This window comes from Phocoena sinus, chromosome 11 (genome assembly GCF_008692025.1).
Source record: "Phocoena sinus isolate mPhoSin1 chromosome 11, mPhoSin1.pri, whole genome shotgun sequence".
NCBI classification, from domain to species: Eukaryota; Metazoa; Chordata; class Mammalia; order Artiodactyla; family Phocoenidae; genus Phocoena; species Phocoena sinus.
The window spans coordinates 3,056,613-3,069,802 of record NC_045773.1 but is presented as its reverse complement, the minus strand read 5'-3'; the positions used below and the strand labels follow the sequence as shown (position 1 = coordinate 3,069,802).

The 13,190-nt window shown below is 50.4% G+C and overlaps 1 protein-coding gene across 2 annotated transcripts in view; it reads left to right on the top strand.

Annotated features, from left to right (window-relative positions):
* Positions 1-13,190, top strand: part of XPC (XPC complex subunit, DNA damage recognition and repair factor) — a 35,629-nt gene that overhangs the window by 20,106 nt on the left and 2,333 nt on the right. For both annotated transcript variants that reach the window (XM_032650098.1, XM_032650099.1), the window contains 6 exons: positions 5,374-5,463; positions 6,288-7,184; positions 8,380-8,540; positions 11,262-11,343; positions 12,269-12,403; positions 12,516-12,685. In XM_032650098.1, coding sequence (XP_032505989.1) covers positions 5,374-5,463; positions 6,288-7,184; positions 8,380-8,540; positions 11,262-11,343; positions 12,269-12,403; positions 12,516-12,685 — 1,535 coding nt within the window. The remainder of the gene's footprint in view (positions 1-5,373; positions 5,464-6,287; positions 7,185-8,379; positions 8,541-11,261; positions 11,344-12,268; positions 12,404-12,515; positions 12,686-13,190) is intronic.

Below are 13,190 nucleotides of genomic sequence, written 5' to 3'. Positions count from 1 at the left end.
GTTAACGGTTTCCTTTGTTGTGTAAAGCCTTTTAAGTTTAATTAGGTCCCATTGTTTATTTTTGCTTTTATTTATTTTGCCTTAGAAGACTGATTCAAGAAAATATTGCTACAATTTATGTCAAAGAGTGTTCCGCCTATGCTCTCTTCTAGGAGTTGTTTTTTTTTTTAATTTTATTTATTTATTTATTTATGGCTGTGTTGGGTCTTCGTTTCTGTGCGTGGGCTTTCTCTAGTTGCAGCGAGTGGGGGCTGCTCTTCATCGCGGTGCGCGGGCCTCTCACTGTCGCGGCCTCTCTTGTCGCGGAGCACAAGCTCCAGACGCGCAGGCTCAGTAGTTGTGGCTCACGGGCCTAGTTGCTCCGCGGCATGTGGGATCTTCCCAGACCAGGGCTCGAACCTGTGTCCCCTGCATTGGCAGGCAGATTCTCAACCACTGCGCCACCAGGGAAGCCCTCTTCTAGGAGTTTTATGGTTTCAGATCTTACATTTAGGTCTTTAAGCCATTTTGAATTTACTCTTGTATGTGGTGTGAAGGAATGTTCTAATCTCATTGTTTTACATGTAGCTGTCCAGTTTTCCCAGCAACACTTGTTGAAGAAACTGTCTTTTCTCCATTGTATGTTCTTGCCTCCTATGTCATAGATTAGTTGACCATAAGTGTGTGGGTTTATTTCTGGGCTCTTTATTCTGTTCCTTTGATTTATATGTCTGTTTCTATGCCAACACCACACTGTTTTGTTTACTATAGCTTTGTAGTATAGTATAAAGTCTGGAAAGGTTATGCCTCCAGCTTTGTTCTTTTTCCTCAGGATTGCTTTGGCAGTTCTGGGTCTTTTGTGGTTCCATATAAGTTTTAAGATTATTTATTCTAGTTCTGTGAAAAATGTCATGGGTATTTTGATAGGGATTGCATTAAATCTGTAGGTTGCTTTGGGTAGTACGCTCATGTTAACAATATTAATTCTTCCAATCCAAGAGCATGGGATATCTTTCCATTTCTTTGAATCATCTTCAGTTCCCTTAATCAGTGTTTTATGGTTTTAGCATATAGATCTTTTTACTTCCTTGGTTAGGTTTATTCCTAGGTTTTGTGTTTTGTGTTTTTTTGGTTTTTTTTTTGGGGGGGGGGGAAGCAATTTTAATAAACAGGATTGCTTTTTTTACTTCCTCTGTCTGATATTTCATTGTTAGTGTATAGAAACACAGTAAATTTCCGTATATTAATCTTACATCCTGCTGCCTTGCTGAATTCATTTATTAGTTCTAATAGCTTTTATGTGGAAACTTTAGAGTTCTCTATATGGAATATCATGTCATCTGCAAATAGTGATAGTTTTACCTTTTCCCTTCCAATTTGGATGCCTTTTATTTCTTTTTCTTGTAGCTAGGACTTACAATATTATGTTAAACAGATGCAGGAAGGGTGGACATCCCTGTCTAGTTCCTGAATTTATTGGGAAAGCCTTCAGTTTTTCACTGTTGCGTATTATGTTGGCTGTGGATTTGACATGGTCGGCTTTTATCATGTTGAGTTATGTCCCCTCTGTACCCACTTTGGTGAGAATTTTTATCATGAATCGTTGTTGAATTTTGTCAAATGCTTTTTCTGCATTTATTGAGATGATCATGTGATTTTTATCTATTCTTTTGTTAATGTGGTGTATCACATTGATTGATTTACATATTTTGAACCATCCTTGCAACCCTGGAGTGAATCCAACTTGAGCGTGGTATCCTTAGTATGTATTGTTGGATTCAGTTTGCTAATACTTTGTTGAGGATTTTTGCATCTATATTCATCAAAGATTTGGGGTTGTAAGTGTCTTTGTCTGGTTTTGGTATCAGGGTAATGGTGGTTTCATAGTATGAATTTCGGAGTGTTCCCTCCTCTTCATTTTTTTGGAATAGTTTGAGAAGGATAGATTTAAGTTTTTGTTTTTGTCTTTTTGTATGTTTGGTAGAATTCCCTAGTGAAGCTCTCTGGTACTGGACTTTTGTTTGCAGGGAGTTTTTTAAATTATAGGTTGTACTTCACTTCTAGTGAATGGTCTGTTCAAATTGTTTCTTCTTGACTCAGTTTTGGCAGGCTGTATGTTTCTAGAAACTTGTTCACTTGTTCTAGGTTGTCCAATTTGTTGGCATATAACTGTTTGTGTTCTTTCATGATTTTTTGTTTTTCTGTGGTTTCAGTTGTTTCTCCTCTTTTATTTCTTATTTTGTTTATTTGGGTCCTCTCTCTCTTCTTGTTGGTGAGCCTCGCTAGAGGTTTATCAATTTGGTTTATCTTAAAAACAAAAACAGCTCTTGGTTTTATTGGTCTTTTCTATTGCTTTTTTGATGTCTTTTATTTCCTCTCTGATCTTTATTATTTCTTCCTTCTGCTGACTTTGGGTTTTGTTTGTCCTTCTTTTTCTCATTCTTTTAGGTGGTAGGTTATCTTGTTTGAGATTTTTCTTGTTTTTGTGGAAGGCCTGTATTGCTATGTGCTTCCCTCTTAGAACTGCTTTTGCTGCATCCCATAGATTTTGTAAGATTGTGTTTCTATTTTCATTTGTCTCAAGATATTTCTGATCTCCTCTTTGATTTCATCATCAACCCATTTGCTTTTTAGTAACATGTTGTTTAGTCTCCATGTGTTTGTTCTTTTCCTGTTTTCCTTTCTGTGGTTGATTTCTAGTTTCTTACCGTTGTGGTGAGAAAAGATGCTTGAAAATATTTCTGTCCTCTTAAACTTGTTGAGGCTTGTTTTGTGACCAAGTATGTGTCTATCCGTGAGAATGTTCCTTGCTGGCTTGAAAAGAATGTATATTTGGTGTTTTTCTTATTTAGTGTCCTGTAGATATCTATTAAGTACAGTTGGTCCATTGTGTCATTTAGGACCTCTGTTGCCATACTGATTTTCTGTCTGGATGATCTGTTCATTGATGTAGGTGGGATGTTATAGTCCTCTCTTGTTATTGTATTCCTGTGAATTTCTCCTTTTACATCTGTTAATATTTGTTTTATATATTTAGGTGCTCCTGTATTGGAAACGTATATGTTAACAAGTGTAATACGCTGTTGTATTGATGCCTTTATTGTTACGTAATATCCTTCTTTGTCTTTCTTTATGGTCTTTGTTTTGAAGTCTGCTTTGTCTTTTGTTAAGTATTGCTGTGCCCGCTTGCTTGTTGTTTCCATTTGCATGAAATATTTTTCGTACTTCGCTTTCAGTCTGTGCGCGTCTTTCGCCATGAGGCGAGTTGCTCGTGGCAGCATCTTGTAGGTTCTGCGTGAAATTCACTGCTTAGCTGCTGCACCTCGTTGAGGTGCCACGTGTGGCATGCGCTGACACTGTCTTCCCAGCGTGCCCCGTCGCCCCTGTGTGTGCACTGACGGGAGTCTTCACAGTCCCACCTGGATCACATCCCAAGCACCCCGTCTGCCTCTGCGCAGCTAGACCCAGTCTCTGCACTGATCTCATGCCAGGCCGTGGTGTGGAGTGAGCAGGGCCAGGGCATTCGCCCCTGTGAATTGGGAGGTGCGGGGAGGCGGCCACCACCAGGGCAGGTCTCTCTGTCCTGGTTGTTAGCAAGCCAGCCCGCATGCTCCTCTTGCGTAGAGTCTAGGCTTCTCCAGCCCTCCTGTCTGTCTCAGTGGGCTTCCCAGCAGGAAGGGGACTCCCCAGGGCAAGCGGACACCTTCTCTTCCTGACAGATCCCTCCCAGGAGTGCCGGTCCCAACCTGGTACCTTTCTTTTTTGCATCCTACCCGATTACATGGAGATCTTTCTTGCAGCTTTGGTTCTGGGAGATCTTCTGTGAGCTTCCAGTTAGTTTTCTGTGGGAGTTATTGCTCGTGTAGATGTGTTTTTGGTGTGTTTGTGGGGGGAGGTGACCTCCACGTCCTCATACTCTGCTGTCTTGATCCCCCTCTATTGGGAGGGCTTGATTTTTGACTCAGTCTCTTGTTATAGGTCTCTTCAGAGTCTCTGTTTTCTCTTGAGTTAGTTTTGGTAATTTGTATGTTTCTAGGATTCGTCCTTTTCACTTGGCTCACCTTGTATTTAGTGTAGGGATCATACAGTTTTGTAACTTAAATTTTTTCTTCAGTGACATACTTGTGAAAGGTGGTGACCACGCGTCTTTGTGAGGCACAAGATGGCTTCCAGAGCGCTGTCATGTACCTGACCTTATTCAGTCTTCCCTGTGGTCTTGTGAGGAGGACGAGGTGGGGATGTTCCGGATGGAGGTTCTAGGTTTTTAAACCATTATTCAGCCGCCTGCTGGTGCTGTTTCCCTGCCTTTTACACCCGTGCCCCTGCACCACCCACACACTGAGAAAGAGAGGAGCCAACCAACACTCGTATGGTGTGCACTGTGCCAGTTAAGAGCGTGTTGTCAGCCACACTGGAGGGGTGAGTTCTGTTTTCCACGTTTTCCCACTGATGCCCTTTTCCTGTCCCAGGATGCAGTCCAGGCATTACTGATCTTGTCACCCCAGTGCCCCATCCCCTCCAGGCCGTGACAGTGTCCCAGTCCTCCTGGACACTCCTGAGGAGTGCTTTTTAGGAATTTTGTAGAGTTCCTCAATTTGGGTTTCTTTGATGTTTTCTCATCCGCCGTTTTTAACTCCAGAAGAAACAAGGCAAAAGTAGTTATTTTTTTCAATATAACTGGCTTTTCACAGAAAACCTGCCTTCCTGTTTCTGACTTTTGCTCTTGCTTTCCGAGGAGGGAAGATGACTAGTGATTCATGAGGACGCCAGGACCCTGAGGTCTGTGTAGGAAGATCTTGCTCACATGCTGTCCCACTGTTGTTGTTTTGGAGGTTAATTCCCATGAGGAGGCTCCCATCCTTCCAAGTTCACAGAATTTTTAGAGCTGCAGCCTCTGGTTGAAATATTCGCTCTGGGGAGGTTGAGTGCACGGGAGGGTTCTCGGACCTGATGACGACGATGCCTTTTCTCTCGAAGTGGTGTTTTGCTTTATTGTTTTATCACAAACACAACACATGTTGAAAACAGAACAATCAGAAGATAGGTAAGCCGGAAAAAAAACAAACACCTATAAACACCCATAACCCAATATGGATGCTTTTCCAAATACACATACATGTTTATGTCTGGACACGATTTTTTCTTATAAAAATTAACATAACTCATTAAAAAGCAAACATTTATTTTCCTTTAATATATGGTTACCTTTCCCCATTTTTCTACAAAGATAAATCTCTACAGCATCATTTTAATAGTGTTGAGGGTTCCGGGCTTCTACTGTTAGACAATTTGGTTGTTTCCCTTTTATAAATCGGCACCACAACAAACAGCATGGAATTGTGCAAATGCTTAAGTCTTTCCTGAGGTTAAGCACGTTGTTCTTTTTCATCGTAGATATTTCTGCTGATTCTCCGGGCCCTACATCTCCCTACCCGACTCGTATTGTCTCTACAGCCAGTTCCTCTGAAGTTACCAGCAGCGAAGGTGAGGTTCCCGGGGCTTCCAGAGAAAAGAGTAGTTGGTCAGGGAGGAGTGAGAAATTATGAGACTTAGAGCAAACAGATCTGCTCATTAGACGATTTTTAAAAATCAGTCTTCGTGGAGCAGGGTTCCTCTGAGCCTGCCTGGCACAGGCCCTGTGCTGGGAAGACTGGGCGCCTGGGTGCGTATCTAGCAGCCGGGCTTTGCGTGCGTAGAGGGGCCTGCGAGAGCCTGGGCTCCTTCGTGCTCTGGTTTCTGTTCTGTAAATGGTAGAATAAAAAGGTACTGGTCATCCTCAGCAGTGTGGAGAGAGGACGGTGAGGACTCAGAGCTCTGCCATCATCCAAGGAGGCTGAACGCTGTGCTCCTTGGGGTGCTGGCATTGTCCGAAATCCGGTCCAGGAGTCAAGTTTAATAATTTCTGAATTCTTACTGCTGTGACTTTGTTTGCAAAATGCCTTATGTGCAAGGTGAGTACTATTGCTGAGGAAACTGAGACTCAGAGGTTACGTAATTTATCTGAATCACATAAAAAATGAGAAAGCAGAAGTGGAGTTTGAACCCGGGTTTGTTTCCACATCCTGTGCTCTTTTCCCTGTGCTACACTTTGTATTGAAAAGAATTAGAGTGTGGCCTCATTTAAGGTGCTGCAGAATTTAGTGACTGCTTTCTTACAGTCCTGGAGGGTAGCCAGCCTGTCACTGTCTGAGCCGGGAATGTCTTGTGTACGCTGGTGTTCCAGTGTGACTTAGCCCCATTAGATGCCAGAGTCTTTATTGCGTCACTAGCAAAAAAAGAAAACGCAAAAATTTCCTATTCTGTTTAAGGGAAAGAAACCTTCCAAGGAGAGATCCACAGAGGGTCCTGGAGGCTCCTCAGAAACTTCCAGCCAAGTTCCTGGAAAGCCAAGCAAACCAGAGACCAGCAGAGGAAGCAGACAAGAGGACATGTCTTCTGAGGGCACTGGTAGTGCACCTGACAAAGCGAAGGGGAGCAAGGCGGCTGCCACCAGGAAGAAGCGGAGAGAGCCCTCCTCCAGCAGGAAAGAAGAGGGCAAGGCCGGGGGGCAGACGGAGGGGACCCAGAGGCGTTCGCGGGGCCGGGAGCGGCAGGCGGCCGCCAGGGTGTCTTACAAAGAGGAGAGCGGGAGTGACAAGGCCAGCAGCAGCTCTGACTTTGAGCTCTCCAGCTCGGACAGCCATCGCCCATCCGACGAGGATTCTGAGCCAGGCCTTCCAAGGCAGAGGAGGGCCGCCGCCCCTCAGAGGATGAAGGTGGGGTCCAAGAGGGAGTCCAGGTCCCAGCGTGGAAGCGACCGTCAGCCCCCTGGCTTTCCAGAAGCATCTGTAAGCGCTTCCGGCAGTAAGCGTAAGAGAGGCAAGCGTAAGATGCCCGTGGATGGTGAGGAGGCGGACGGCCGGAGAGCAGCTGGTGTGGACCAGTGGCTGGAGGTATTCTCTGAGCAGGAGGAGAAATGGGTGTGTGTGGACTGTGTGCACGGTGTGGTGGGCCAGCCCCTGACCTGCTACCAGTACGCCACCAAGCCTGTGACCTACATCGTGGGCATCGACAGCGACGGCTGGTTGCGCGACGTCACACAGAGGTACGACCCTGCCTGGATGACGGTGACCCGAAAGTGCCGGGTTGATGCCGCGTGGTGGGCCGAGACCCTGCGACCCTACCGGAGCCCGCTGGTGGAGAGGGAGCAGCAGGAGGACCAGGAGGTGAGGCCTTGCGCACACACACCTGCTGGATGCCCAGCCCCGTGTTGTGTTTTTACCTCAATTAATTGTCACAGCGACAGTACAAAGCTGGGGTTATCGTAGCCTTAATTTTACCAGCTAAACGTTTAGAATCTGAGAGATGAGCCAACCTGGTATTTGAACCCAGGCTGCTCTGGCTTCAAAGCCTGTGTACTTTCAGTTATTGCCCAGTTATAAATTTGGAGCTTTACGTCAGGTAAGTAGTCGTGAGTAAAAGAGGAAAACACGCAGTAATATAATTGGTCCCCCTTCTCAGCGTGCACACGCGCAGAGGTGTGCACGCCAGCACCCCTGCCCCGACCCGGAACACTCAGCTCCCAGGAGGAGGGCTGGGGAGATGGCTTGTCTGTTGAGGGGCACCCTGGGGGGTGGCTTCTGGAGCAGCAGCGCGTCCCTGAGTCGTGGGACAGCCGTGGGCCCGGAAGAGGGCCCGGGGCTTGTGCAGGGCTGCCCACAGCGCAGGGTGGGCAGACTTGCTAGAGAATTATTCCCAGTTCCCCGGGGCAGGGAGTCGTCCCTCTGCACTGCATCGCTCAGGGTGTGGCCCAGAGGTGACAGGGCGTGCAGAGCGTGTTGTGACTGACCTGGTTCAAGGGCTTGTCATGCAAGCTGGCCAAGCGGGGTCCCTCCTGCTCCCCACTTGCCGCTCCTCCCTTGTCTGTCGGGGTTTGAAGAGATGCTGCGGGGAAATGCAGGAGGCCTGGTGAGTGGGATGCAGGTGAGAGCAGTGGGTTGCCTGCGAAGAGCTAGGCTCCTTGAGGCAGCGGGAGAACAGGTGTTGATCGTAGTGGATGGAGGAGGTGTGAGTGCTCGTTCTGGCTTCCGGGGGAGCCACGCCGCTGAGCCCATGTCACAGAATTGTGGTGTCACTCGAGGTGAGGCCTCCTCCCGAGGAAGGCTCTGCTCGGGCCGGCCGAGGTGTCAGAGGGTAGGGCTGACTTTCCTGTTGCTGCGAGCTGCAGGATCACCGGCCCCTGCGGAGCTCCCGAGGCACCTAAACCCGTGGGACAGAATGCCAGGTCACAGCGTGGTGCGGTGGCCCTGGGGCCCCGAAAGCCCCACGGCACTGTCAGTTACCTGGGCAAGTTCGGGAGTCGCCGCCAACCTCCCTCCCTCTCCGAGCACCATGCCCAACGTCGTCTCTCGGCCTCTGCAGTTTCAGGCGAGGCACCTGGACCAGCCTCTGCCCACCGTCATAGGCATGTACAAGAACCACCCTCTGTACGCCCTCAAGAGGCACCTCCTCAAGTACGAGGCCATCTACCCTGAGACGGCCGCCATCCTCGGGTACTGCCGTGGAGAGGCTGTCTACTCCAGGTGAGGAGACGCCCGGCGGCCTGGGATTAGCAGCCTTCGCCGGGCTGGGGTTCGAGCTGCACCGTGTGCGCATGCCGTTTGTGGGCGGGGGGCATGGCAGAGAGGTTGCGGCCTGGAAATGAAAACCACGGGGATTACAAGATCAGCAGGGGGCTTCCCTGGTGGCGCAGAGGTTGAGAGTCCGCCTGCCGATGCAGGGGACACGGGTTTGTGCCCTGGTCCGGGAGGATCCCACGTGCTGCGGAGCGGCTGGGCCCGTGAGCCATGGCCTGCGCGTCTGGAGCCTGTGCTCCGCAACGGGAGAGGCCACAACACTGAGAGGCCCGTGTGCCGCAAAAAATAAATAAATAAATAAAATTAAAAAAAAAAAAAGATCAGCAGGGGGAGAAAAGCTATGGGGGGAAAGATACGTAGGACAGATAAGGATTATATGGGGTAATGAGAAAACACCCCCCAAAACAGAAGTCAAAAAACATGCAAAAGGAAGGAATAAAGGATTTGATAATGAAACTTAAAATGAGCAGATATTTTAATGGGGACAGAGTTTCAGTTGGGGAAGAGGAGAGTTCTGGAGATGATGGTGGTGACGGTTACATAACAGTATGAATGTACTTGATGCCACTGAGCTGTAGACTCGGAAAATGGTTCAGAGGGTAAATTTTATCTTATGTGTGTTTTTTCCCACAGTAAAAAAAAATTGCCAAAGAAGGGGGGGGAAGGGAGCAGCATAGAAAACAAAATATATACAAAGTTAAAACAGAAAAAATGTAATAAACTTAAGGTGAGTCAGAATTAACAATGGCAGAAATTTAAGAAATGTTAATAGAAAGAAAATAAGTGATTTTTAGAAACTCTAAAAGACCAAGACCAAGATGCAAGACCACAAAATAGAGGATGTTCTTAATAAACGGGAAAAGAAAGACAGAAAAGGAAACTTAGGGAAACTCACAGGAGTAGGTGGCTCAAGTCCTCTGCCTGAGAGCTACTTCCTGCAGCTCAGCCCCGAGGGGAGTCATCCCTGACCCTCCGGTTAGGGTCACTGTGGGAGCTTTCTGTCCCCTGGCTGGTCAGGGGCCCAGCTGCCGACAGTCAGCGTCCAGGGCCTGGCGACCTCAATGGAGGGGTATCCTCACGTGCAGGGGACATCTGGTGGGAAGGGGGTCCCTGCCTGGAGAAAGCTTTCGGGGCAGACTTTTTCTGTTTTTAATGTCATAAAATATACAGAACGAAATTCACCACGTAACCGCTTTAAGAGTCCAGTAGCACTAAGTACATTCACGTTGTTGTGAATCACCGCCATTCCAGAACTTTTCTGTCTTCCCAAACTGTCCCCATCAACACTAACCCCCCTCCCCCGTCCCAGGCCCTGGTAACCACCCTCTACTTTGTCTCCATGAATCTGACTCCTCCAGGCACCTCTTAGAAGTGGCTCCTACAGCATCTGTCCTTTTGTGACTGGCATCCGTTGATGGACACTTGCGTTGCTTCCCCTTTTGGCTGTTGCGTTTAGTGCTGCTATGAACGTGGGTGCACAGACATCTCTTGAGACCCTGCTCTCAGTCCTTTGGGATGTATATGCGCAGAAGTAGGATTTCTGCATCACGTGATGGTTGCTTAACTTTGTAAAGAACCTCCGCACTGTTTTCTGTAGTGGCTGCATCATGTTACGTCCCCCAGCAGAGCACGAAGGTCGCACTGTCTCTGCATTCTCGCCAGTTCTTGTTTTCTGTTTCTTGAGTAGTGTCCCAATAGATGTAAAGTGGTTAGAAGCCGAGATTTATTCTGAACGGGCTGTCTGTGCCCACTTCCCTCTGCTATCCTTGTGAATGTCCAGACGATGCCCACCTGCTTGCCCCTTCTCCGCTCCTCCCGGAAGACCACGACCGTGACAGTCACTCTTTCAGGCAGAGATGTGCCCCTGCGGTGGGCACGCGTGTGGAGCCCTTGGCTCTGGTCCCGCCAGCAGCTTGTGAGGCAGGGAGGCAGCACTCACCGTTCCTGATGGATCGGGGGTCACCCCGCTAGGAAGGGGCACAGAGGAGGTGTGACCCTGTCCGGTGCACTGTGCTGGACATCAGCCTCAGCCCGGGGCAGGCGAAGGGCCGGATGTTCGCACCAGAGGGAGCTTAGTGCCCCTGCTCCTTGGAGCCCTACTGAAGGGCGGCCCTTGCTGAAGGCTCAGCAGGAAGCAGCTGGAATGTGAGGCAGGGTGCGGCTCTAAGCTCTGGAAGGAGAGCGAAGCCAGAGCCAGGTGGAACCGATTGTTCCGTGTGCATTCATCCTAACCTGTGTACTTTGTCAGCTTACGGTAGCCTCCGTGTTGTCGTCTTCTGGCTTCCCCACCCCTTCTCTGGACACTCGTCCCTCCCTCCCCGTCTCTGGTATTCAGGAGCAGACCAGACCCTGGGTGAGGGCTTGCACCTGTGCTGCTGGGCTTTTCCCCCGCCCCCGGCTGCTGGGCCCTTCCGGCGGGAGGGGGGGGAAGGCACCACGGGAAGCCATTTAGTTTGGGATTTGTGAGTGGATGCATCCCCCCGCGAGACAGCAGGTGCCTGTTAACCGTGGGCCTGACGCAGGCCCCTGGTGCCCCGGGACACGCTCCAGGGCCGAGCTCCCCCTTCTCCTGGGGGGGCCAGAGGAGGCAGCCGGGCCCTGCGGGCTACTGGGCACGGGGTGCTTCAGTGGGCGTGAACCCTGTCTCGTCTCCCGTTGGCTCCTTAGGGACTGCGTGCACACGCTGCACTCCAGGGACACGTGGCTGAAACAGGCCCGAGTGGTGAGGCTTGGAGAAGTGCCCTACAAGGTAACAGCCGCGGGACTGTGGGCTGCCGCGCACGCGTGGGGACAGACTGTTCTGGCTTGAGAGGATCAGAGGAGAAGAGCATCTTTACTGAGGACCTTGTAAGAGATGGGCCTTCCCGAGCACACAGGAAATCTAGGCCAGCAAGCAGCCCTCCAAGCCCCGGTGTTGTGGGTCAGAACCATGTCACCCATTTGTTCTGGCGTGGACAGGCCCACCCGCCCCCGCTGTGCCTTCATTTTGCACGTATGTGAGCTTTGCCGAGTCTCACAGGAGCTAGCATCAGGATGCCCGTTGTACAGATGGAAAAACAGGAGCTCAGAAAGGGAAACCTGTCCAGGGCCTGAGCTGTGAGATGGCAGCGTGCAGCCCCAATGCCTCATTCCCTCTCTGGCCGGTCAGCCGCCCACAGACGCGTGAATTCAGCGCAGACCGCACAGGCTGTCACGGGACATAGGGCCCGCTTCCGCCGGCAGAGGACGGTGGCCAGTCACGAGACACAGTCACTTTTGTCAGATCCCTGGGAGGAGCCCTTCGCATTGTGAGACCCAGGGAGCTGGGCCCGGGGTGCAGGGGCCTCTGGTTGGTGGGAAGGGGCTGAGGCACGGGGAGCCGGTCACTGCCAAAAGCAGGCCCCGTCACTCACCGGCCACAGGAACGTCTCTGAGTCCCAATTTCCCCTTCAGTGATGGACACCAAACACAGCATAGCTGTTCAAGACACACGCTCTACAAGCTGTGTGACTGTAGGTGAATTGTTTACACCTCCTAGGCTGCTATAAGATGGAGGCGATAATAGACTCTACCTCCTGGGTTTGTTGAAAAGATTAATCAATACACAGAAGCACTGAGAACAGTGCCCGGTGTACAGTGAATGCTCAGGAAGTGGTTGCCTTTGTTATAAACTGTGGCTGTCCCCTCGGGTGTAGGTTGTAAAAGGCTATTCCAACCGGGCCCGGAGAGCCCGCCTGGCTGAGCCGCAGCTGCAGGACTACAATGACCTGGGCCTGTTTGGCAAGTGGCAGACCGAGGAGTACCAGCCGCCGGTGGCTGTGGACGGGAAGGTAAGGGCCGCGCTCAGTGGTACCGGGCCACCTGGTAGGTAAGGGCCACGCTCAGTCGGTACCAGGCCACCTCCCTCTGTGGCCGCCAGACCCCGTGTTCCACCCTCCGCAGGTCCCCCGGAACGAATTCGGCAACGTGTACCTCTTCCTGCCCGGCATGATGCCCGTCGGCTGCGTCCAGCTGCACCTGCCCAACTTGCACCGCGTGGCCCGAAAGCTGAACATCGACTGTGCCCAGGCTGTTACGGGCTTCGATTTCCACAAAGGCTACTCCCATCCCATGTGCGTGAGGGGCCTCCCATGGAGGCCAGAAGGGGTGGGGGGAAGTTATGGAGAAGGGGCGGGAGGTTGGTGTGGGGCTGGCAGGGGTTGAGGCCCAGTGGCTCTTCAGTGCCTCTTATTTATTTATTTTTTTTTGCGGTACGCGGGCCTCTCACTGTTGTGGTCTCTCCCACTGTGGAGCACAGGCTCCGGACGCGCAGGCTCAGCGGCCATGGCTCACAGGCCCAGCCACTCCGCGGCATGTGGGATCTTCCCAGACCGGGGCACAAACCCGTGTCCCCTGCATTGGCAGGCGGACTCTCAACCACTGCGCCACCAGGGAAGCCCTAAGGTTTTACTCTGGATTTGCAAAATTAACCCTTGATGTTTTATACTTTACTCTGGCTTCCAACCAGAGGCTGCAAAACCAGTGAAAGCTGCGAAACCAGCATCCTAACGATGTGGATTAACACGCTGTTCTGGGGGTGGTCGGGGTGACTGAATAGGGTCAGCATCCTTCCTGGTT